The sequence below is a fragment of the Coloeus monedula genome, assembly GCF_965178545.1.
Source record: "Coloeus monedula genome assembly, chromosome: 15".
In the NCBI taxonomy this organism is placed as follows: Eukaryota; Metazoa; Chordata; class Aves; order Passeriformes; family Corvidae; genus Coloeus; species Coloeus monedula.
In genome coordinates this window covers 3708136-3732260 of record NC_138795.1, presented here as the reverse complement: position 1 = coordinate 3732260, position 24125 = coordinate 3708136, and the positions used below count along the sequence as shown (strand labels likewise).

General features: G+C 51.8%; 2 protein-coding genes across 3 annotated transcripts; one reads left to right on the top strand and one right to left on the bottom strand.

The window, feature by feature from the left end:
- Positions 1-911: 911 nt before the first annotated feature.
- CLTB (clathrin light chain B) lies at positions 912-7396 on the bottom strand. Of its 2 annotated transcripts, XM_082291177.1 has the most exons (6): positions 7136-7396; positions 5527-5570; positions 4286-4403; positions 3884-3995; positions 3451-3504; positions 912-2957 (listed from the first exon to the last, which is right to left on the bottom strand). In XM_082291177.1, the coding sequence occupies exons 1-6, from the start codon at positions 7317-7319 to the stop codon at positions 2786-2788; spliced, it is 684 nt and encodes a 227-aa protein (XP_082147303.1). In that variant the 5' UTR covers positions 7320-7396; the 3' UTR covers positions 912-2785. The 2 variants fall into 2 exon arrangements, with proteins under 2 accessions (XP_082147303.1, XP_082147304.1); XM_082291178.1 differs by lacking the exon at positions 3451-3504.
- Positions 7397-7557: 161 nt separating this feature from the next.
- On the top strand, positions 7558-22628 carry FAF2 (Fas associated factor family member 2). Its single transcript, XM_082291133.1, has 11 exons — positions 7558-8268; positions 14155-14223; positions 14634-14768; positions 15462-15538; positions 16686-16824; positions 18123-18208; positions 18289-18380; positions 19789-19966; positions 20840-21011; positions 21193-21336; positions 21877-22628. Exons 1-11 carry the CDS (start codon positions 8206-8208, stop codon positions 22057-22059), a joined length of 1338 nt encoding a protein of 445 aa, XP_082147259.1. The 5' UTR covers positions 7558-8205; the 3' UTR covers positions 22060-22628.
- Positions 22629-24125: the final 1497 nt, after the last annotated feature.

The window sequence follows — 24125 nt, the reverse complement described above, 5'->3', positions numbered from 1 at the left end:
CACTGCCTGTGTCCTGACAAACATGGTCCCACTGCTGGCTCTGAATCACACCAAGGGGTTTGTTGATCCACGAGGTTTCACTCTCCCATGCCAGGCCCATAGAGCTGGGAGGACATGGGGCCACAGTCTCTGGTCATTGCACGGTGGCTTCAGCAGCTCGTACCTGCAGGGGAAGGGGCACAGACGCCTCTACCTGTGCTGAAACACCTCACTGAGCAGCCTGGGCTGTTTCCAGGTGTTGTTCTGTGAGTTGGTGCCCTGTGCCCTGACTGCCACGAGCCTTTGTGCAGATGGGCTGGGGGGTGAACCCTCTATCTGCAAACAAGCACATGGTTTGTCCTGTCCAGGGAATTGTGCTGTCAGCCTTGGCAAGGAGAGGAGGAAGGCTCTTGCTCACCAGAGCTGACCTCAGCCATGAGGGTGGGCAACAGGCCAATGCCACTGCTGAGCAGAGTGAGCTCCACCTCAGCACTGGGGACCTCAGGGCCCTGCCTGTCTTCCCTCTCCAGCTGCCTGCACACAACATCCTTCCCACAGGAAACTGCTTTTGGCTGCCTCACTAGCACTTCCAGCCCAGCCAGCTTGGGGCAGGGGTGTGAGGAGCAGCAGGTGGGCAGATCCATGAGCACAGCCCCTTGGCAGCTGGAGAAGGGCGCAGTGGACAGGGGAGCAGCTCGGCCTGTTTGGACAAGCTGGAGCTTGCGGTTCCTTGGGGACAGAGCCAAGGCCTGGCTCCTGCTGCCACTGCTTTGGCCCCATCTGAGCACATACCCTCCAGCCTTCCCTTCACGCCTATTTTTTCCAGCAGGATGTTTCTCCTCCAGTCCCATCCTTTCCACAGGAGGCTTCATGGCTGTGGGTTCTCCTAAACACAGTGTGTCTCCCTAATGCAGAAAGACAACAGTGCCCTGTACGATTGGAGATGTTGGTTTATTTTAACAGGTAATTTGGACAGTCACAGATACCAAAGCCGAGGGGATGTAGAACAGCTGTGGGCATGGCTCCCCGAGAGCTGCCCCAGCCTGACAAAGAGCACATGGCAGCTGGGGGACCCAGGGGCCCAGATGCTTGCAGGGGCTGGAGGGACAGAGAACAGGGAGGGCAACTGCCCCCCAGAAGCAGCCAGGGGCACTTCCTGCTGCTTTGCAATTAAATTCTGAGGCAGGCAGCTGAGGCCCCAGGTGTCCTGCAGCACAGCAGAGCTGCCTACGCATGCTGGAGCTCAGGGGGGCCGGGCAGGAACAATCAGCCCTATGGGCAGGGGGCACAGTCCCAACACACACCACCGAGTGATTCCCTACACACCCATTTCCCTTCTCAGCCCACTGGTAAGATCATGCCCCAGAGCCATGGGTCCCCAGGCACCCCCCACAGCTGCAGCAGCAGGACAGGTGACATTCTTACCCTGGAGCCACAGCTGCAGGGCACGAGAGCGAGAGCTCCGCACACTTGATTTCCAGCTGAGCAGGGCTCTGCAAAGGGGCTCAAGTGAATGTTTTGTGGGCTCTGCTCTATGTCCCCCCAGCTGCTGCAAGCCCTTCCCAAGCCCCCAACAGGCCAGACCCAGGGCACCAGCTAGAGGCTGTCCCTCTCCTGCTAACTGAGAGTTGGGCAGGTTCCCAGGGCTGGTGCCATCCCTGCCAAGCAGAGGAGAGAAAGTTCGAGCAGGGAGCAGGACTGAGGCATCTCCCCACACTGCCTTAGGTGGGCAAATCCAGGGGGAGCAGAGCAGCTGCAGACAGATGTGCAGGTGGTTCTCAGGGACAGTACAAGCCCCAGCACCAGAACTCTGCCCAACCCTGCTATGGGCCCCTGGGTTAGGAAGCTGGGGTGCTTGACCAGCCCCACAGCTGCGGGACCTTCCTACCTTCTTCCATGCAACAGCCACCATCTCCCATTCTAGTAGCAAGGGAAGGAGCAGAGCAAAGCCAAGGGTCCCCCAAAGCCTGGCATCCCACATTCCCAACTATGGTGTTCATGGGGGAAGGACAAGAAACATCCTGCACACTCCCCCCATAGTCCCTTTCCCAATGACCCACACCACTGTGCTGCCAGCACTGCAGGATGGATAGGACATGGACACTGGAGCCCCACCACCTTTTTGGGGTGCATAGCCAGGCTGGGCAGAGTTCTGATGGGCTTGGGGCAGCTGCTAGCAGTCCAGGCCCAACTTGGGCACCTGTACTCACATTCGTCAGTCCCTGCCAGTCTGGCAGTGTCATGCTGCAACCATGCTCTCTGCAGGACCCAGCAGTGTGGAGCTGAGCCAGGGCTGTTTCTCTACCCTCCCAGCCCTGCTCCAGCTCTGCTCTAAATCCCATGGGAAAGTCAGACAACAGTCTGGGGTCCCACTGGGATCCCTGCCTCAGGGCTAGGACTGAGGCCTGGGTATGGGTTGCCAGGACAGCTGCAGGCAGGTTTATTCCCAGCACAGGGCTGAAGTGGGGAACACAGGATGGGATATTCTCTGCTCACTCAGCCAGGCTCTCAGACACAACCTCCTGAAGAGCCTGGGCTGGGGCTTCCCCACTAACTCAGCTCTGCCACCCAGTGCCGCTTCCCGGGGAAATGCCACAGTGATTTATAAATAAGTGTAAAAAGAGACCAATGCACCTTTTAAGCAAAGGAAAACCATGGGGAGAGTTATACAACCAGTGACTCGAGCACAGCCGAGGCGCAGATCAGGGAGCAGGCAGCGGGAGGCCCTTCCTGGGCCGGCCCCTGAAGCCGCCCAGCTCAGCGAGCCCAGCCATGCCCGCTGTGCTCCCGGCTGTGCCAGGCACAGCTAACGGGACAGGGGCGTCTGTTTGAGGGAGATGAGCACCGAGCGCATCCGAGAGACATCCTTGCTCTGCTTGCTGCTCTTGGGGTTGAAATCACACAGCTGGGCCACCTTCTCCCACTCAGAGCCTGGGGTCTCCTCCTTGGACTCCTTCAGGAATGCTTCCTCCGAGGCCCTGCAGAGACATTGAGGGTTGTCACTGGCAGAGCCCTTTCCAAGGAGACTCTTCCTTCTGTCTTAAAAATCCCTGTGTCCCTGCTTCCTGTCCCTTTACTCCAGCTGATGAGCTCAGTGTTCTCTGGGATCCAGAGACACGCAATGCTCAAGCCTGCCTTTGGCTGCAGTCACCCAAAACATCATTCATCCAGGGGTGCTGGGGTGTCTGCCTGCTCTCAAGACTTCTCCACCCCGCAGAGCAATCCCCAAAAAGGCACAAGAGCCCACGGCTTTGCATCTTCAACCAGCTCCCACAGCGGCATCTCCAGGAGCTCCACTCATCTCCTAAAACTCCACCATTTGGAGACGCTCATCTGCATCATCCTCCCTCTGGTACCTCACCAGAGCCCGGGACCTCCCAGCATCCCCCCTTTCCCTTGGCTGGGCAGGCAGTGCTGGGGCCAGGACCCCAGAGCCTGTGGGGCAGGATATGGTCTGTAAGAGGCACATACACGTAGCCAATGACATCGGCGTCCGGCTGCTGGTAAAAGGCTTTGTCAGCGATCCTAGCCCCGGGCACAGAGAGAGAGAGAGCGGAGCGGAGCGACAGGCAGGCAAAGGGTTAGAAAGAGAGAACAGAGGGGGTTAGTCCTCCCAAAGAGTGTAACCCACACGCTACAGCACACCAGGAGAACCTGGAGCCCAACCCTGCCCCCCTGCAAGCCCCACACAGGGGCAGGAGGCACCAAGATCCCATGGTGATCCCAGTGTGGTTCCAGCCAGGGCGGCTCTGCACAGCCACTGGAGCCACTCCAAGACTTGGGCTCTCTCCCCTTGCTTGGCAAGGCTCTGTCCCTGCAGGGCTGGGCCCCACTGTGGGGAAAGAGGCCCCCAAACATCCCAGGAAGGAAGACAGTCCTCTTGGCCCTGCTGACCCCAATATACCTGTTGTTTGCTCGGTTCTTCTCCATCTGCTCATTCTGACGCAGGTTCCACTCTTCCAGGTCCTTCTTGGCCTTCTCACGCCATTCCTGCTCAGTCACCTTCGATGCCGCATCTAAGGCCCAAGTGAGACAGAGCCCATCAGCCACACTGGTACCCGCTGGGTGTGCTGGGCAGCCCCTGGGCAGGCAGGACAGCTGCAGCCCCCCAGACCTGTCCCCAGTCCCCACCAATACTGGCCAAAATGCACCACTGCCCCAAGGATAGCAGATCTTTGGCAGGGGCACGAGACATCTCTCTGGGATGCAGCAGGGTCACCAAGAAGTGAGGGACCCCAAGGGCCCTGACTGCCATGTCACAGGGTGCCACAAGCACAGGGGGGCCACACGTGGCCTTGGGTCTCACCCAGCTCCTCCAGGCGCTTCTTCTGCTCCTCCCTCCACTTGCGGATGCTCTCGGGTTCCTGGGTCAGACGGTCAGCCTTGGCTATGGCTGCGTAGGCATCCGTGGGGCCGTTGGACTCCTGCAGGACATGAGCACCTTGCCATCAGCACCAGCGTTTCCAACAGCCCAGCTCAGCCACCGCCAAGGGCTGGCAGCAGTCAGGATTCCACATTCCCAGCACTGACAAGCCGAGATAGGAAGGGTGACAGCTTGGGACATGTGGGACAGCATTCTCAAAGTGCTGCTTAAGCTCTGTCCCAGCCTCAGGCCCTGTCACCTAAAGCCTTCCCAGCATTTCCCTCCTTGACTTGCTGCTCGCTGCCACTGCAGCTGTTGCATCCTCTGGGCAGCCCCACTGCACAGGACAGACACTGGCCTTGGAACTGCTCCCAGGGATTCCCTGGCCCTCACTGGGGCCCAGGGAGCCCCGGGACTAAGCTGCTTCCCTCGCTTCTGAGCTGAGGTGCCCACATGGCCCCACCAGGCCCAGCACCTCCCCTAACGCCTTCCACTGGCCAGATGCCCAGTCTGACACCAAGCTCAGGAATGGGATTACGGCTTTCTTTCACGATCCTCAATCTAATTAAGTCTGTCCCATTACTGGTGCAATTATCATCCTGTAAACCAGGTATGGGCAGTCCATATGCCCCACTGCTGGGCACCAAGTGGGGTGAAGGGTTTGTCAGACACTGGCACTGCTGACAGCAGAGCTGGGCTTCAGGCTCCCAAAGGGATCTGAGACCCAGGTGGGTCCCCCCAAAATGCCCCTGGCCACGGGACAAGTGGTTTTCATAGGAGATGCCAGTCCCATAGCAGCCCTATCCTGGCTCTGGCCTCTGCCAAGAGATGTTCCTGCCTGCCCCAGAGGCCTCCAGAAGCTACCCAGGCTGGAGAGAGGGGGCTTCCATGGGGAATGGACGATTTGTCACCTGCTCTTAGGGCCCAGGCACTCCTTCATGGCACAAGCCACCTGCAAACAGATGTGGGGCAGGTCATGGCAGGTGGGACACATCTTCTCTTCAAAGAGAATGGAGCAGCCAGGACTCCCGCAGGAGACCCAGACCTTTCCAGGACCACCGTAGCTGTTCTGCAGCTGGACAGCAAACTCCAGTCAATGCTGGGGGCAGAGCAGCAGAATGCTGGCCCCACACCCACCCAATCTCCCTTAGCAGCCCTGGGCCAGCAAAAGGCTGAGCTTTTACCTGAAAGACATCTCCATTGACAGTGGTTCCTCCATTCTGGAAACCTGCTCGAGAAAAAGGAAGAGAGAAGGAAAAACACAACTATGGCAGCTGCAGGTGATCCCTGAAGGGCTGGTGCTCATGAAACTACATCAAATCAGTTCCTGGGAGTTTGTCAGTGCCTTTTTCAGCACAGCACACCCATCCACAACACCCCCACAGCGTCCTGTCCTTGGTGGGATTCAGCGAGCACCTCTCACTCTCCCACACAAACCTCTGCAGGCATTTACGTCTTTATGGTGTTTTCACTGGTGTTTTATTTTATCTGAAGATTAGGGAAACTGTTCCAGAACAAGACTGACACAGGCTGCTGCTCTGACTGTAGAAAGACAATCTGACCAACCCCAACATGCAGAGGCTGCCGATGGACGTGGCTGATCCAAGAGCTGCCGGCCAAGTGCTGAGGCAACTCTCCAGGGACATGGCTGATGGAAACACTCCTTGTGCTCCACCAGGACAGGAGGGCATGCCCACAGGCCAAGGTCCTTGGGAGCTCACCTAGGATGAGCTGCGAGGTCAGGGTTGGAAACGAGGCACCCATCTGCCCACACAACCCCAGAGAGCTGCACACCAGGGTCGCAAAGCCAGCACAGGCAGGGGGCTTTTTACTGTCAGGAGAAAAGAGGCTTTGAAGGAGTCACACTCCAGGCCCTGAGCTTTCCCCAGTGACCACAGGGCTTCTCCTGGCCAGCCAGCTGCAGGCACAAACACAGTGCAGCTCAGGCAAGCACTGTCCCCAAGGTGATCACCCCCACGACTACACCCAGCTCCAGCCTGTCTGACTGCATTTATCACTGTGGCTGTCAACACCTCTCCAGGCCCAGAACTGCCTCCATGGCCCTATGTTCAGAGCTGTGAAACCACTGCTCTACAGGCAGTATGAGGAGACCCTGTGGGGCTGGGTTATGGGAAGGAGTCAGAGTCCTGTGGCAACAGTGCCCCTATGTCTATGCAGAGAGCAGATGCCAGAGCCCCTGCAGACTGGAGGCAAGAGATCAGAATTAGCACATTCTACCTACAGGGCCTGGGACCACAATGTTCCCAATGGCAATGTCTTCCATTTTGCATCCCAAAGGGCACTCCTGTCTGTGCGGACAGTGACAAGGCTGTCATTGCTCCTCAGTGCCGCCTGGATGCCTTTTACACTGCCATAGCTGGGAGCACTGAAACATGGAATCGGGAGTCCATCCAACCCGGGACACCCAGCCTGAGCACAAGGGGGAGAAATCGCCCCATAGTTGGCACATCCCAGCTCAGGATTCAGCCCACATCCCCGAGGTTCGAGAATCCCTTTGGGCCCAAGCACAGGCCCACACAGCCCTTGCTGCGATGCCAGCCTGGCCCACAGGGTCACCCCGCCACCGGCCCATGAGGTGCAGCACAGACCCCAATCACCCACCGGGGATGCTGTACATCCCCCGGGGACCCCAGCCCCGCGTGGATGCGGCCCGGAGGACCCTTCCCTGCCTTCGGGGCAGAAGAGGGCACAGCCCTCTGTTACCCCACGAGGTCGGCAGCCCGCCCGTGCCCAGCGGGAGCGCAGCCGAGCGGCCCCCGCGGCCATGCTCACCCTGTTCCGGTGGGGCCCCCTGCCCGCCCGGGGCGGCGGCCGCCTCACCGTCGGTCGGCCCAAAGCCCTCATCGTTCTCGATGCCCGCGATCTCGCTCTCCTGCTGGGCCAGAAAGGCGGCGGCCGGGTCCTCCTCGGCGCCGGCGCCCTCAGATGAGGAAAAGAAGCCGAAGTCGTCGGCCATGACCGGCCCGCCCGCGCCGCTCCCGGTCCGGCTGCGCGGCTCCGCTGGGCTGGGCCCGACTGCGCCCGGGCGGAGCTGCCGCTGTCACTGCGGCGGCGGGCGGGGCAGCCGCGCTGACATCAGCACCGGGGCGGGCCCGCCCCGCCTCCCCGCCAGCCGCAGCGGGCACGGGGAACCGGGGCTGCCCGGCTGCCTCCCCCGGGGCTCGACTGACCGCGGTCCCGCCGCGCCGACCCCTCAGGCGGGCGCTTGTAGCTGCGGGTGGGAGCGGGGGCCCCTCACAGCCTCCTCCATCTTAGCGGCCGCCGCCATCTTGGGCCCGGCGCAGGGGCGGCCCAGCGGGACGAGGGGTGCCGGGCAGGACCCACCCGGCGAGACCGGAGGTAGCGGGCAGGACCCAGCCAGCGGGACCAGAGGTGCCCGGGCAGGACCCACTGGGTGTCCGGCAGCCCCGGCGGTGACGGGAATACAACGAGCTCCCGGGGGTCTCTGGCTCACAGCCCCTCGCCTTGGGCTCCGGGCCCGCTCCGACAGCCACAGGCTGCCCCCCCAACCCCGGCCTGCTCCGGTAACACCCGAGCAGCCCTTGGCACGTTTCGGAACTCCTCGTGCGTCCGCCGGGAACACGCGAGCGGTGCTCGGCACACTTCGGAACTTTACGTGCGCCCGCCGGGGACGCCCAAGAGCGGCCACCGCCGCCGATGGGATTCGGGCATTTCCGGACAGGCCCTAGAGCACTTCGGTTTTGTCCGGAATGCGGCCCAGCAGTTCCGGCGCTGGCCGATAAACAGCCATTGGCCACGCCGCGCGGGGCCGGGGTGGAAGTGGGCGCGGGTAACGTCACTTCCGGAGAGTGACGGAGCGGCGGGTCAGAGGCGGCGGCAAAATGGCGGCGCCTGAGGAACGGGAGCTGACGGCGGAACAGACCGAGAAGCTGCTGCAGTTCCAGGTGCCAGTTCCCGGGGGGCCCGTGCCGGCCGGCGGGAGCGGGGGAGGCGGTGCATGGGCACGGAAGGGGCTGAGCTGGGCTCGCCCCGCCCGCGCTGTCGGGGTACGGGGCTCACAGAGCCTGGTAGGCCCGTCTTGGAGCCGGGTGTCGGGCTGGGCCTGAGGCGACGGTGAGAGGAGAGACACCTGTGGTCCTAGTCCTGGCCGGGGTGAGTGTCATTTCCGTGCCCCGAGTACTTTATCGGGGCGGTGTTCTGTCGTCGCTAACTGGGGTGGTGAGAGGTGACTGCTGAGTAAACTCCCTGCAGGAAAAACTCCTTGGTAAGTCCCGGCCATTTTAATTAGTCTGAAATTTTTCCTTGCCGTAGCTGGAGAGCCTTTCCTGGCACCGAAGGAGAGTTACCCAGTGGGTTTCTGTGGAACGTGGTTCCTGCCCCTCACGATTGGGTAACGCCACTGGAGACTGTAATAATCTAATCTGTGTCTGCTTCACAACACAGGCAGGGTCGCTTAACTTTTGGTTTGCGAGGCCTCGGGTTGTGTAGCAGATGAATAATCATAAACACAATCTGAAGATGTGGTTTATTAGGGAGAAAACAGTGCTGGGCAGTTGAAATACTTAGGGTTGCTCAGTGATGAGTGATTAAGTGTGCTGAGCAATGAAAATTACATTCAGGTGTCTTGGGTTTGTTTCTGAGCTGTAGGACATCATGTGGTGTCCCTTGGATTGCAGTTCTTTTACAAATACAGTGATTACTTTTAAGAGTCTTGTCTGCTTTTCTTGCTTTACGTTAATTTTTTCAATACTGTACTTTGGAATTTTGGTGTGATGTAACCGTAGGTTTAAAGGGACTCCAGAGGCATTTGGCCCTGCCTTCCCCAGGTGAGACAGCACAGGTGTTCATCATTCCACACATTGACTTCCCAAGCCTGTACCTGATTTACAGCCACTTGACTTAATTAAGGTGCTGACTGTTTTCCTATGGCTGGTCCTATGAGGAAACTGGCTTTGCAGATGTCCCCTCTAAATGTAATTGAGCTGTGTGAGCAGTCAAATACAGACAAAGGGCACAGGGCAGTGTTAACCATTGTTAGCCATTGCTGTCCCTGTACTGTCTGGTGAGCAGGTGAGGGTTTTGCACGTGTAGATGTGCAAAAGGTCCTGTTCTCTTGCTGTGAGAGTCCCTGGTTCTTGCTCATCTGCTTGGTCTGGACAGATGGGACCAGCTGCTCTCACCACTGCCCCTGCTGCTATTTCCAAACCACTGTGGGCATGAAGTGAAAGAATCGTGTTTCCCAATGCTACCTGGTGTTGTCATGGGTAGAGGGCTAGCAGGGAATGAGAAGGAAGGCAGAAGGAAGGATTCATGCTTTAGTCCAGGTTCCCTGGTTTGAGACACAGGGAAACACTCCTCAGGCTATAAAGGGGAGACATTTTTTCAGTTAGGAGGCCACTGCTGTGCAGAGCCAGATGTGAAAGCTGTGGGCCAGAAGGCTTGGAAACCAGCCAGAATCCTTACTCTTCTGTCTCCTGGGGTATGTTGTATCAGCTTTCTCCAGGGCTAATGACAGACCCCACTGGTGATTTCTTCTCCTCTGATATGTCACACCTGGTTGAGAAGGGCTTCAGGTGTGAGTCCTGCTGCTTCCTTGAAACTAAATCAGTCTACCTGGAAGAGATTTTTTTCTTGGACTCCAATAAGAAGAATTTGGTGTTTGGAGAGATTGGCTAAGTCTCATTAAAATAATTTGTACATTGCTATGAAACACTGCTACAAGTCATCTTGGAAAGCCTTCAGGGATCCTGCTGACTTTGCAGGGAACACTTCAGTGTTTTCAAGGATAACTTCACACTTTGTGATGTGCCACCATAAGTAGGCTGTACAACATTCCATGGCGACAGAGCATTGAACTTCCACAGAAGGTCCTATCCCACTGCAGTGTGAATAGAGCAGGAGAGCAGACTAGGAAAGAAGGCAGGGTGACAAAGATGAGGTAAGGAACAGTAGAAGGCTCTCAGTTAAATAGAGAGCCAGAGGGAAGCATTGAGCAAGCACTGCTATTCACCCAGCAAATAGCTGTTTGGGGTGAAGATGCTATTGCCCTAAACTGTTTATCCTACTTCTGCTGGAAAGTGCACCTTTCCATGCAGAGGTGAATGTGCTGTCCTGGCTTGAGCGGTTTGGCACAGTTTTGTGTTAGTGCCTGCTCTGCATTAATTCCACTGCTGTTTGTTTGGTGGGTTCTGTAGTGCTCATACAAAAAGCTTTGCTGGCAGAATGCTGAAACCAGCAGCTTTCTTCTTGTGGGCAGGGCTGGAACAGGGCAGCTGTCTGCACCATGCTGGGGCAGGTTAGTGAAGGGGAAAAAAAAACAGTAGAGAGAACTGGGATAAACTTGAAATGAGAGCAACAAAGCCTCTTTGCTTTCAGCCTGCCATTTACTGCCAGAGAACTGGCTAATAATGTAAGGGAGTAAAAGCATCTGAATTTTTCATCTGTCAAGATCTTGCTGTCCTGACATTTGGAGGGAGAAGTTTGATGTGAACAGTTTAGGAAAGCTGTGGAGATATGATTCATTTGGGAGATGGAAGAAACAGCAGAGCAGCCTTTGTAGATCTGGTTATTGATCTGTGCCCATTACACTTGGGCTGATGTCTGATATTGTAATATGCTAATGTAGAGTAATGGAGTGTTATTTGCAAAAGAGTTGGCACTTATGATACCATCTCTGACTTCAGCTGGGGAAAACACAATGCTCAGGGCTGGATATGGCTCTGATTTAGGGGAAGGAGGAAACATGAAACTCCAGGCGTGTTTCCCACTCAGTATATCGATCAAAACCCTCAGAAAGGTATTTGCTGTAATATGCAATGAGAAACTCTTGAGGCTTTTTTCCAGTTAGAGCTCAGATGTTCTTTACCCTTGGAAACATAATTCTCTGGAATTTGGCAGTGGGCTGGGAAGTAAGAGCAGTGCCAGTTAGTCCTGTGGATTTGCATCTCTCATGCTGTGTTTCAACATTGGAGTGTATCTGCAGAGGCAACAGTTTTGCAAGTCCGGTTTACAACCTTTGTCCACTCAGGGGTATTCCTTCTGCTTTTGAAGCGTGGAATTGTCCTTTCCACTACTTCAATATTGAGACGATTCCGAGCAGTCTTAAAGGTGAGAGATACAAATAATTACCTCCAGCAAAAGCTTCATTATGCTTTACAATAACCCTCTTGCTTTGTGTGGTGGTTGAGAAGGTGGTATTGAATTTTCCTGGCATTTGTGGACTTCAGTATTTTGTCTTTGAAATATTAGCCACTGTGCTGAGCTTGGATTTATTTGAAGGTTTGAGAGTGCTGGTTTAATTGAGCTAACTTTAACTACTTACTATGTCTGTAAGATACTGCTCTTAAAGGCAGCTAATAAGAGACCACAGCAAGTAGGATCCAAGTAGCAAGGTTTGAAGATGCTGGTTATTCTCTTAGTCCTGATGATACAAAGAATGTGCTCATTTGCCACATGCTTAACAGTTTGCAGCTGAACAAGGTTCACCAGAAATGCTGTGAGGGGGGCAGTGGAAATGATGTGGTATTTCAAGTTTCTGATCTGTTTGCATGATTTGGTGAAGCAGCAGCCATAGGAATGTCATGGGGATGATAATGACCAGTGTCTGTATTTGCCAGCAAGAGTTGTCTGAAGTGGCAGTTGAACTGTGGTCCTGCCATTCCTTACATCGGGCATGGGTCATTCTGAACCTTGGTGTGTCTCCCAGAACGTCTTGGAGCTGTGGTGTGTCCGGTGGAGCACATCAGAGTAACAGCCAACAAGGTGTTGAGTTTTAAAAGCTGCCTTTGCACAGGCAGTTTTTTTTTTCCTGCAATGTTTAATAAAGTGCAGCCTCACTGATCAGACAAGAGGTGGGAGCGCTTGGCACTGTGCTGCTTGGAGTGGTTTTGTCTCTTCTGGTTTGAGTTGAGAGCAGCTGGATGAAGATGCTAAAGGAAAAAAGAAAGGAAATTCACCTCCCTGGAGACCTTGTGTAGAAGACTGAGAAGTGACTAGAGCTGCCCGTCACTGTGATGGTGGTCAGGAAGGGTGAAGTTGGCTGGCTCTGGTGTCTCTGGAGCTCAGGAGGCCTTGCAAATGCTGCAGTGATTCAGTGCTCATTAAATGCTTGTTGATAGTTCTGCTGCTTTCTGACCTATAGCTGCAGAAGCATTTTGCATAATTTAAAAAGGAAGGAGTGCTCAGTGATGTTCTTAGTGCTCGCAGATAATCCAGGCATTTAGAGACAAAGGTGTGAATGAGTTTCTGAATCTTGTAAACTTTGTAAACACCAGCAGAATTTCCAGGGTGTTGAGGGATGGTGATCAGAAGTCTTTCAAAGCTTTGGAATAAACACACTGTGACTCCACTGTCAATTAATTGCGTAGATTGCAGTGCCTTTTATGATGTCCTTCTAAAAAGACAAGTGCCTGCTGTAGGAATTCAGGTTAAAAAAATAAAGTCAGAATGCAAAATAAATAAAAAATAAAGTCAGAATACAAAACCTAAATTTTACTCTGTGAAGCACATCTTTAAAGAAAGATAGCTAAACTAAAACATTAAATTATGAAACTGAGTGATAATCAAAGGTATTCTAGCAGCAACAGCTGAGTTCACTGAGCTTCATTTCTTCTATGAAATCCAGTTCTGCAGTGTTCTCTTGCAAGGCTTGCTGCAGATTTACTTTTTAATAAATATTTATACACCACTGAACAGCGACTTGAAGTGCTTTTTTTCTGAGCTTCTGCAGTCACAATGCTTTAAACAGTCTGATTGGTTCTGTGCAGCAGAACGAAACAATGATTTTTGCCCGATAGATTGGAGAAAAGTTGGTGATCTGGAGACTTCATGAGGAGGAAGCCAAGAAATGCTCAGAAGTTTGAAGTGAGCCCAGAGATTGAATAGGGCATTTGTCCAGTGTTTGTTGCTCGGGTGGAAATGGCATGTGGAATGTATGAATGGGGGCAGGGACGGGAATAGATGCACCATCCTTCTCCAGTAAAAAAAGCAATTCAGTGCATTCCTAAATGGTCAGCCTGTCAGTGTGGCAGGGGCTTTTCAAGGAAGCAAGGAAAATGTCTGCTCAGACCATAAAGCAAGTGCAGTGGGGAGAGATGTTTCTGTGGCACAGTGACAGGGATGTTCCCTTCAGCAAATGCTTGTCTCTGTTTGGGAGATATTGATGTGGCTTCCTGTAATAACAGACACAATTGTTTGATCTCCTGTGCGGAAATGCTGATTGGCACGGGGTTAAAATACGCCCAGTGGCTTTGAGGTTTGCCAGTGTGTTTGGACTATTTTCTGTTTCGGGCCCTGTGTTGAACTGTTCCTGCTTTTTTTACTACACTGTTTACTATACTTTTTTTACTTCCCCTGTGATGCTGAAAACATCACCTTCAGTAAAGTCTGGCTCATTTTGGTTTTAGTTTCTGTTTATGCTCGCAGTGAGTGGAGTACCAGTCATCTTGAATTTTCAGAAATGCTTCGTCTGTATTTTGAGTTCGAGGTGATGTATGAGGGCATTGGCCCAGCACAACTTTTCAGAGTGAAGCCTGTGGGCAGTATTGTGTTAAATCCTTGACTGTGCTGAGTGCTGTTGTAGTGGCAGACCTTGGGCACACTGAGAGTTGGCTGATGCTGGAGGAGTGCAAAGGCCTGTTTGAGGCCTCCTGTGTGTTTATGGATTTGGGTTGGCTGAGGTCGCTCTGCTCTTAAACTCGGAGGAGGGCACTTAAAAAATGGGCATTGTGGTAGTGTGTTGTGGTAAATCCCATCATGTGCTCATCTGTTGTAAAGAACAGTAAAAATGCAACACTTCCTGGCACTCATCTGCTTTTATTCTCCTTCTTTAGGACTTGACTGGCATAGAGTCCATGGACCAATGTCGCCACACGCTGGAGCAGCACAACTGGAACATAGAGGTACCGCTGAAAATGAGATTTGTAGCAGTTTCCAAGTACCTGGCTTAAATGCAGCCCTATGGGAGAGGGGGGGCCCTACCAGTAAGATTAATCTGTCCACCCCTTGATTTACCCAAGTAGCTCTTTAGAGCTGTATCTCCACACGTCTGGAGAGCTGGTTTCAGCCAAACACAGCAGAGTCATTATGGCTGTGAACAATCCCTTGACTGGCACATGGTGTGGCCTCCCGTGGAGCCTGTGTGCTCGCTGCCATGGAGAAGGCTTTCCACATGGAAAAGAGCACTGGTGGTTGCTGTTTGTCAGGAATTGTGCGTATCCAGTGCTGTGGACAAGTAATACCCACTGTCAGTGTCCAAAGTATAAAAACCATAAATGCCTGAAACCTCCCTTTGCTCTTTCTTGTGTCAAAGGCAGCTGTGCAGGACCGACTGAATGAGCAAGAGGGTGTCCCAAGTGTCTTTAATCCTCCTCCGCTGCGGCCGTTGCAGGTCAATACAGCTGACCACAGGATCTACAGCTACGTTGTCTCAAGGCCACAGCCAAGGGCAAGTTATCTTACAGTGGATTTTGTCCTGCTTCTTGGCTGACTATGAACACAGAATCTGCAAGCAGGGAAAGAAATTGTTTTCTTTGCATGCTGTTATCTCCCTTCTAAATACTTTATCTTACGAAAACAAAATGTAGAGCTATTCCTTCCGTTTTTGTTGCTGCTGTGGAGATTTTCTTCATGGTGTGATTCACAGTATGAGAGCATTTTTTTTGTCATAGACTGTCTTGCTCTGGTGTAGTAAAGTTTTTTGATCAGTTGAATTGGAACAAAGGACTGTCCCCTCCATGTGGCAGTGATGATGTTTTCTTTTTAGAGCCCCCCTTAAATTTGTATTAACTAGAATACAGTATCAATTACTTTCATTAATGTTTCACAAATGAATTTGCACAAGCACCTTTAAGACTTGGTGCTGTTAATGTCTTTGTATGGTTAAGAAAATTAGCACAGAGCAAAAGCATTGCTGTTTGAATAGTCAGTGAGACCAGTTTCCAGATGTGTCACAGTGAATTATGAGTGAACCACATTGGTCACGTTTGATTTGAACGTCTGAAGCCAGGAGCTATCACTGAGGCTTTTTTTCTTGTGGTTGGAGCACTGATACTCCACGTGTGCCTGGGTGCATGGTGTTGGTGGACACTTTGCTGTAGCAGGGGTAGAGACTGTTCTAATTCCTTATTTGTAATTGCAGGGCTTGTTAGGATGGGGTTACTACTTCATAATGCTTCCATTCCGATTTACCTATTACACGTTACTTGATATATTTAGGTAAGTCCTTGTTTGTGCTGACTCACTTATTGACTGCATCAGGGAACACAGTAGCTCAGATTTGGCTGGATCTCTGTCACTTACATCTTTAAGCCTCATGGCAGATTTTCCATTTGTTTCTTTAACTGGCGTTATTTGTAGCCTTGTAAAGTTCCTATGCTGTTTAGTAAGAAATAAATCTTATTATAGAGAAAAGAGCACCTTGCAGCTCCATATGTGAAGTGTTTAATTGGAGCTCTAACTCCACGCAGCTTTACAGTCTGAGTGCCACACAAAGGGGTTGCAAAACAGTGTCCAACTGTTTGGTGTTCTTGGACAAACATCAGAATCGTGTCCTGTTGGGCTGGGCTGCAGGTTAACCTGCCCTAATTCCTGGATGTTACTTGGCAAAACCCAGGCTGTAAACACCTCTGCTTTATTCCCTTTGGTGTCTGTTGCCTCTTCTCCCTTTACTGCCCCAAAGCACTAATTCTTGTCTCCTTACAGCACTGATAGAGGAAAAAGGGAATGGTAAGGGCGGTAAATAGCCAGCAGTCTTGCCATCTGCACTGGTTTGGCAGTTTTCCCTGTTGTATTACTTTTTTTCCCCATTAAAGGCATTTCCAAAATTCAGTGTATCTTCTGTGCATCAGTAGAACTAAGCAACACTGATATCTGCCTTGCAGTGGACCTTCTTCAGCCTCAGAGGAATGACAGTTTCATAGGACTCCTAGTGTAACGTTCACTTTCTGCAGCTCTTTGTACATTGGAATCGTTAGTTCTGGATTAGCAGAAATACAGTTTTCAAAGTTATCTGGACAAAACTGTGTGGCTTTTAACAGTCTATCTTTGACTAAATTCCTCAAACCTCCAATTTTTGGTGTGGCTTGTGCCTGATGCTTCAGAGGAAGCTGAAACTGTTTAATCACACACAATTCGGATCCTTACTGATGCCTGGCATGAGATGATACTTGATGGGGGGTTGGTTCTTTGGCAGTGGTATCAGTTTGGAGCAGGTGTCAGTTTAGGTTCAGATTATAAATGTTCAAGGGTCTCAGCTGTGACTTTTTTCCTCTTTATGAATCCCAGTGGCTGTCTGTGAGAAAGAAAACCTGTTCTTCAGGAAGTCAGTGAGCTGAATTTCCAGTGTCCTTTGCTTCCTTCCTAGGTTTGCTCTGCGTTTTATACGCCCTGATCCTCGTAGTCGGGTCACTGACCCAGTGGGTGACATTATTTCGTTTATTCATATGTTTGAGGAAAAATATGGGAGGACACACCCTGTCTTCTACCAGGGAACTTACAGCCAGGTCAGTGTCACGTGTTGGTGCATAGATCCTGGGAGGTGGAGAGAGGGGATGTTGCCACATGGTATCAGGGCCTACATGGCAAAACTACTTTTCATCTACAAGCCCAGCATTTGTCCCTGAACTCTCTTAACAGGGTAATGGAGAGCTAGTGAATAAGTGTATTGGGAAACCAGTGTCTGCCAGGCTTGATGATTTGCCAAGCCTGCAAAGTTGGAAAGCAAAGCTGCTCTGGCTGTTCCTCGACCGTCTGTGTGACTCTGTAGCCAACAGCTTTTCTTTGTAATCCTGCCTTTGTTTTTATAAACTGGTGTGCTGTGCCAGAGTCTGTCCTTCTGTTCACCAAATTGGGATTAACTCCCTGGGCTTGTATCACAATGCAACTTCACAACAGTGCAGGGCCTCAAAATTGAAAGGGAGCCCCTAAGAAATTATGGGAGGTGAGTGTTCCGTATATCAAATCTGAGGGGGCTCTCTGTAGAAGAGGGATGTCTCCATGGACACTGCTTCTTCCACAGCTTCTCTCAGCCTGGCCAAGGGAGGGGGTCTCCTGCAGTGCATCCCATCAGACAGTTGGATCAGCACTGCTTCCCAAATGCCTGGGAAAAAAGTGTCAAGTCCCTGTCTGCTCCACACTGCACAGTGATGGAGCTCACCGCCTCTGCAGCTCTTTTAGGCTCCTCTGTCATTCGTGGAATCCAAACTTAAATAATCCTGGAATGGTTAGGCTACCAAAATGTGGTGCCAGTAAAACAGGGAGCATATTGTGCACTTACCCTGTGGTCTTGTTAAAAATGCTCTTGGGTGGGTGGAATCCAGACACTGTAGATGTGGAAATGGAGGGATTTTTTTCTTTGTTGTCTGGTTTTTGGGGGGCCTGCAGCATTACTTATTACCTGTTTTAATAGAATTTTCATTTGGTGTGACCTGAAGATTGTGTCCTGTACAGGCTGGAGTGGAAAGCTCAGCCTTGGCTGCTGGGAGTCCAAGGGGTGAAGGAATTTTTTCACTGCCAGCTGAGTCTGGCAAGCAGCTGGGGTGCCAATCCATGTCATTGCCTACTCGGTTTCACTCTGAGTTCAGTGTTCTCCAAAGCCACATCCTGAAAGGATATGAAAGAACACCATTATAGCCCTCTTAAATAAAGGCTTATTTAGGTCTGACAGGTTCATCCTCCACTGCTGCTTCACTAGAACCACTCTAGTGGCAGAATAATGGCCTGGGTCACACAAGCCTTGTGGGTGCTGCTTTCCCCTTGCCCAGAGACCCTGTAACTTTACCTCCTCTGCTCTTATGCCAAGGCACTGAATGATGCCAAGCGGGAGCTGCGCTTCCTGTTGGTTTATCTTCATGGAGATGACCACCAAGACACAGATGAGTTCTGCCGGTAGGTAGGAGAGTTTCCCAAAAAGTTGTCTTTGCACTTGAAATGCAGCTTCCCTCACATGGTCTCTTCTCATCCCTCAGCAATACACTGTGTGCACCTGAGGTCATCACCCTCATCAACACTAGAATGCTCTTCTGGGCTTGCTCAACCAATAAACCAGAGGGATACAGAGGTGAGTGTGTCCTTCCTGGGCTTTATGTGTCCCTTTCTGTCTCTGGAACAAGCCAGATGCTCTTTGACAAATTTACACATGTGAAACACGGTTGTATTTAGTGCAAGTAGACAAGAAATTTCAGGATTGCATGGGGGAGTACATGTATTGGTTTCCTGCGATATCTCAAAAGGTTTGGCTGCCAGGGAAATGCATTCTGACCTTCACCTCCGCTGTTCTGTGTTTCTCAGCAGTCTTAGTTCTGTGCTCATTGCTGTGGGCATTCAGGCTGCTTTCAGTGCCTTGTCAGTGGGAGTTGGTGGGTATGTGCTGGGGATAAACTTGAGTGCAGAAACAAGCATCCTACTAGATGTGTCCTTAGCACTGGCTCCTATGATGCCTGAGGCCAGGAAGGACTTGTTAGGTACATTCTTTTCTTTTCTGAGACAGTCATCTTAATCCACACCCAGTCTCTGTGTCTCCTCAAAAGCCCACAAGTCATTGAGAGCTGTTGATACCTGACCTGATAGCATTTTGGTAAGGTTTTGCTGCAAGTGGAGCCTTTTTCCTAAAGTTCTGTTCATGCCTCCCATGTTCTTTCCACCATTTCTTTCAACTTCCAGTTCTGGTCAGGAAAATGCTGAATTTGGGTCAGTCTTGGCTCCATAGTTCTGCTCCCAGTTACCAACAACTTGAGAGAGCAGCTCTGTGAGGAGACAGTCTTTGACTTATTCCTGTTTCATTGCTGCAATGCTTTGGAGTCACAGCCTGGAAAGCAGAGCTGGAAGGGGTTGTGGCCTTCCATTTAATCCTTGAGCTGCTCTGATTTTGTTTGGAGGGCTCCACTGGTGACAATGGCTCCAAGTTGCATGATGTACCACGTGTGTTTTAAGGAGGGGATCAGCAGCCATATATGACAAGTAACTTAAGCCCCTAATCTGCGCCATTCCCGGCTTCAGAGCCTGCGTCCAGCAAAACCAACCAAAATTTGTTCAGAAATGTTCAACATGGACATATTACCATCTCCCCCATGACAGTTTCTTCCAGAGTCCAACCATCCCTAGTCACCTGAGCAAGTGTTTCCATGTGCTTGTCCTGTGTTTCTCTTCCTGCAGTTTAAACCCATGGCTTTGTCGCATTTTGAATGGACATTCAGAGCCATTTACTTCCTTCCTGCCTGAGTTAAAGGGCCTTTTTTGGTTACTTCAAAGCTGGTTTTTTCCCATCGGTCTCTCTGCTCCAAAGCCTTTTTCTCCCTTTGCTGACTTATAGGGTTTAATTTTCAAAATGGAGCCTGAGGCCTTTTCTGCCTTGGAAGAGAGAATATCTGGGGAAGGTGCTTTCCTTGGCCCTCAGTGATGGGAAGCATTTGTGCTGTACCCCTTGGTGGCCCTTCAGGACGGGGCAGTGACGTTTGTCCCTGTTCCAGTGTCCCAGGCTCTGCGGGAGAACACGTACCCGTTCCTGGCTGTGATCATGCTCAAGGACCGCAGGATGACCGTGGTTGGGCGGCTGGAAGGCCTCATCCAGGCTGATGACCTCATCAACCAGCTGATGTTTATCATGGATGCCAACCAGACATACCTGGTGTCCGAGCGCCTGGAAAGGTAGGGTGGGACCAGAGCTCCAGTAACACAGACCTTGTCGAGGCAGGCTCTGCTCTGTCCCCTTCCTCCCTCCAGACACCGTGTGTAGGCACACAGCTCAGCACCTTCTGTTCTGTAACACAGCCCACGGGCTCTCCTCTTCCCAGGGGGATCATCAGTCCATAAATTCAGGCCACCCTATAGCCAGGGAGCCAGATGTGTTGCACACACAATCCCACCACTGAGAGGTGGGTGTGAGTACTCTGTTCTCTGCAATTGGAGCACACCCTTGGCATGCTGGAGCTTTGCAGGGAAAGCTTGGACAGTAGCCAGTGGGAGCAAAGGCATTGCAGGCAGGAGAGCTGGTGTCCACAGCCAGTTGATGAGTGCATGCAGCTGCCCTGGTTGTGCTGAGCTCTGTCTGCTTTTCTGGTGGGGCCTCACAAGTCCCTGGTGACTCTTATGGGGATGTACAGGTTGTGTCCAAAACAGGATCTCACCTTCTGATCTTCTGTTTTTCCCTCCTCTTCCCTCAGTAATATGTTTTGGTTTCTGAAATGTGTTCTGAAAGGGATTACCTAAAGGAGATAAAACCAGGAAGACTCTCAAATATGAGGCAGGAATCCTGGGCACTGTTTTTGTGCTGTCGGTCAGCTCTGTCAAGCTGCAGGAGCTCAGAAGCCTTTTAAGTTCAGTTTCACCACCCTTGGGGAGCAGTTTGTGTGTGGGGGACTGTGAGGACCTGGCTTGGCCTTTTGGGAGCTTGTGGTACCCCAAGGCATTACCTGCTGTGTGCTCTAATGAGTTGGAGACTGTCCTTGGGTCTGCCCTCAGCCTGCCACCCCCTCACTTTAGGGCCTGTTAGCCCTGACCACTTCCCACTCACGTTTGCAGGGAAGAGAGGAACCAAACCCAAGTCCTGAGGCAGCAGCAGGACGAGGCATATCTGGCATCCTTGCGTGCAGACCAGGAAAAAGAGCGCAAGAAGAAGGAGGAACGGGAGAGGAAGAAGAAGAAGGAGGAGGAAGTGCAGCAGCAAAAACTGGCAGAGGAGAGACGGCGACAGGTGAGAGCAGAGGGGGGTAGCAGGAGAGGCTGCAGTGTCCTGTGGCCTGCTGTAGGAATTGCTTGTCTTGCTTGGGGCTTTGAGCATCCTTCGAGGCTCTGGGAGCAGCTGTGCTGCAGGGACAGGCACAAAGGTCAGCTCAGAGCACAGCCATTGCTCCTGCTCCCCCTTTGCCTTGCAGACACTGCAGGAGGAGAAGGAGCGGAAGTCGGAATGCCTCCCTCCAGAGCCACATCCTGACGACCCGGAGAGCGTCAAGATCATTTTCAAGCTGCCTAATGATTCCAGAGTGGAGCGGCGATTCCACTTCACACAGTCACTGACGGTGAGCTTGGGGCAGAGCTGAGGGGCCTTCCAGAGCAAGGGGATGAAGAGACTTGCAGGTGGCTCTGCAAAGCTTTATTTCCCTTGGACTTTGCTAAATGGTGATGTTTGCTGAGAGCCTTGCCAGACAGAGCTGCTGCTCAGTAAGGAGAGTGCTGTGGGGCCTGCTCCCACCAGCTTAGAAGAGGGGAGAAAATGGACGGAGCTTTTTTAACTCCTGAAAAGCTGGAAGGTGTCTGCACCCATGGCAGGGCAGGGTGTGGGACTAGATGATCTTTAACGTCCCTTCCAACCCTTAACATTTTACAGTTCCATTGCTCCCTGAGAAATAAAGGCGTAGGAAGAGGCACAAACAGTCTCTGGACTCAGCAAGTGCTCTGTGCCAAGCCCAGTTTCATGTGTGCCAAGGAAATGGCTGTCTCAGGTCTACAGTGCAGTGATGGTGCAAATTTGGTAACCTTCCCCCTCGAGAGGCCAGGGATTCGCTCTGGCTGTGTCACTGCTCCCCCAGCTGGCAGTTATTCCTGTGCTTCATTCCCAGGTGATCCACGACTTCCTGTTCTCCTTGAAAGAAAGCCCTGAGAAGTTCCAGATTGAGGCCAACTTCCCTCGCCGTGTCCTGCCCTGCCTCCCTACAGAGGAGTGGCCCAACCCCCCCACGCTGCAGGAGGCCGGACTCAGCCACACGGAAGTCCTCTTTGTGCAGGACCTCACGGACGATTGACATTTCTTTTTGGTTTTGTTTTTTGTTTGTTTTGTTGTTTTGTTTTGTTTTGTTTTTTTTCCAGAAGACACAAAACGGAAAGAGAAATTCATATTATTATTATAATACAATATTTTTTTTAAAAGACTGCATACAAACGAGGGATCAGAGACCACGTGGCCTGTGCCAGCTGTGCTGCGTGCGTGCGCTGGCGAGAGGACGCGTGCGCACGGCCATCCCCTGCACTGGGGGGGCACACAGGGGCGAGCTGATGTTGCCCCCCCCTGCCCTCCCTGGGGAGGAACAGGAATGGCAGCTCTTGGTAATTATTGCTTTTATTGATGACAATAATAATAAAACCCCAACAACCCAACATCTCGTGAAGATTTGATACTCTGCTGCTCCTGAGAGACACAAGACCGAGCACCGGAACGTGCTGGGAGTGGGGTGGGGGGAAAGGGCTGGACAGACTCTCTTCAGCTTCCCTCTGTGTATAAATACTGTTCTTTTAATATTTCTCTTGCTTTGTAATGACCAAAGGAGACTGGGGTTGACTATAGTATTAACTTTTTGATAAAGAGCTGGTTCAATTCTTACCCGTGTGGGGTCTTGCCCAGGGGTTCTTAGCCTGCGTAGTGTAATAAACTCTGCCTCTAGCATGTCTGTGCTGATGCTTTCTGCCTGTGCCCCAGGGAGGGAGGGGGTCAGCTGCTCTGGGAGTTGTGGCTCCCAGAAGTGTGGTGATTTTGGGCCAATGGAGCTTGTTGCCCAGCGCAGGGGATGGCAGGGCTGGGGGTGCCACTCTGCCACTTCCTGTGGTCTCGGCTCTGGGCTGAGGCTGGGAGGGAGGGAGGGAGGGAGCTGGGTCAACCCTCTTGGAGCAAGTGGGAGGTGAAAAAGGGGTGAGAGGTGAGTGTAAGGCTGGGCCATCAGCTGCCCAAAGGGAGAGTGATAGTGCCTGGTCCTTCCCTACTGCTCTGGAGCCAAGCTCACTTAGAATGGTTGAAGGTAGAAGGAATCTCAAAGTACAGCTGCCGTGGGCAGGGACACAGGAGCACAGGGATAGCTCTTCCCTGGCCCAGTGTGGGTCTGCTGGAGGGTTGGGATGGAGGAGAGGTCGAAGGTGTCCCACTGCTGTAGCTGGAGCCACCCAGGGAGCTCTGCTGTCCCAGGATAGCAGCCAGGAGGACTTTCCATCTCTGTGCATGCTGTGAGGGGTCTCGAGGTGGGAAGGAGGGGGCGTGTGGTGCTGCTCAAAACCAGATCCCATTGGGGCAGAGCATCCAACCAGGCCCTGCTCCCACCCTTGGGCTCTCCTGGGCTCTCCTCCAAGCCTCTCTCCAGGGCCCTTCCAGCTGCTGCAGCTCCCTCCCATCCCTGGCCCCCACAGTTCCCCTCAAGACCCCATGGAGACAAGAGCTGGACCCAGCGTGTTGGTATACATCATACATTTATTAGTGAATATCCCTCTCAAAATCAGCCACAACATTAAAAAAAATAATGATTGCACTACTTGGTCAAGCAGAACTAGCAACTTTCATTTTAAAAAAAGTACAAATCTGTTAAAAATTTCAATCAGTATAATACACATATATATAATACAACATACTAGTTATGTTAAATGCTACAAAACCAATATGATTCCAATGGAATGGAAAAAAACAAACACTTTTAGAGCTTTAAGAACCTTTTTTTCTATATATTAGCCTTTTTTCAAATACATACATGGGAAAAATGAGGTAACTGTAAAATGTGCAAGTAACAGAGCAAAAAAAATTATATATATATATTTATATATATATATATATATATAAAAACTTTCTAACACAGAACACACGTCCTAGCACCTTCCGGGGAGCCGCGGGGAACGCGGGGGTCCCACCGGAGGGCCCGGGGACTGGTATAATAGAACAGTAAACAGTCCACTATCCCACCACAGGAATTCATTGGTAAACAGTGGTATCTACAGCGCAGTCAGCAATCACAAACACCCTAAATAATTGTTTTTTAGTATTTTTTTTTGTCGTTTTTTCTTTTTGTTATTTTTTTTTAAATGATACTTTTAGCTGCTCATTGGAATAAATTCT

Bases quoted from the DNA above. Each gene is read 5' to 3' on its own strand.
- CLTB (XM_082291177.1), bottom strand. From the start codon at position 7,319: ATGGCCGACGACTTCGGCTTCTTTTCCTCATCTGAGGGCGCCGGCGCC. The intron at 5,571-7,135 runs GTGAGCATGGCC...TTTCTCGAGCAG, and splicing joins GGGGGCCCCACCGGAACAGG to GTTTCCAGAATGGAGGAACC. The intron at 4,404-5,526 runs GTAAAAGCTCAG...CATGTCCTGCAG, and splicing joins TCAATGGAGATGTCTTTCAG to GAGTCCAACGGCCCCACGGA.
- FAF2 (XM_082291133.1), top strand. From the start codon at position 8,206: ATGGCGGCGCCTGAGGAACGGGAGCTGACGGCGGAACAGACCGAGAAG. The intron at 15,539-16,685 runs GTAAGTCCTTGT...CTTCCTTCCTAG, and splicing joins ACGTTACTTGATATATTTAG to GTTTGCTCTGCGTTTTATAC. The intron at 18,381-19,788 runs GTGAGTGTGTCC...TCCCTGTTCCAG, and splicing joins TAAACCAGAGGGATACAGAG to TGTCCCAGGCTCTGCGGGAG.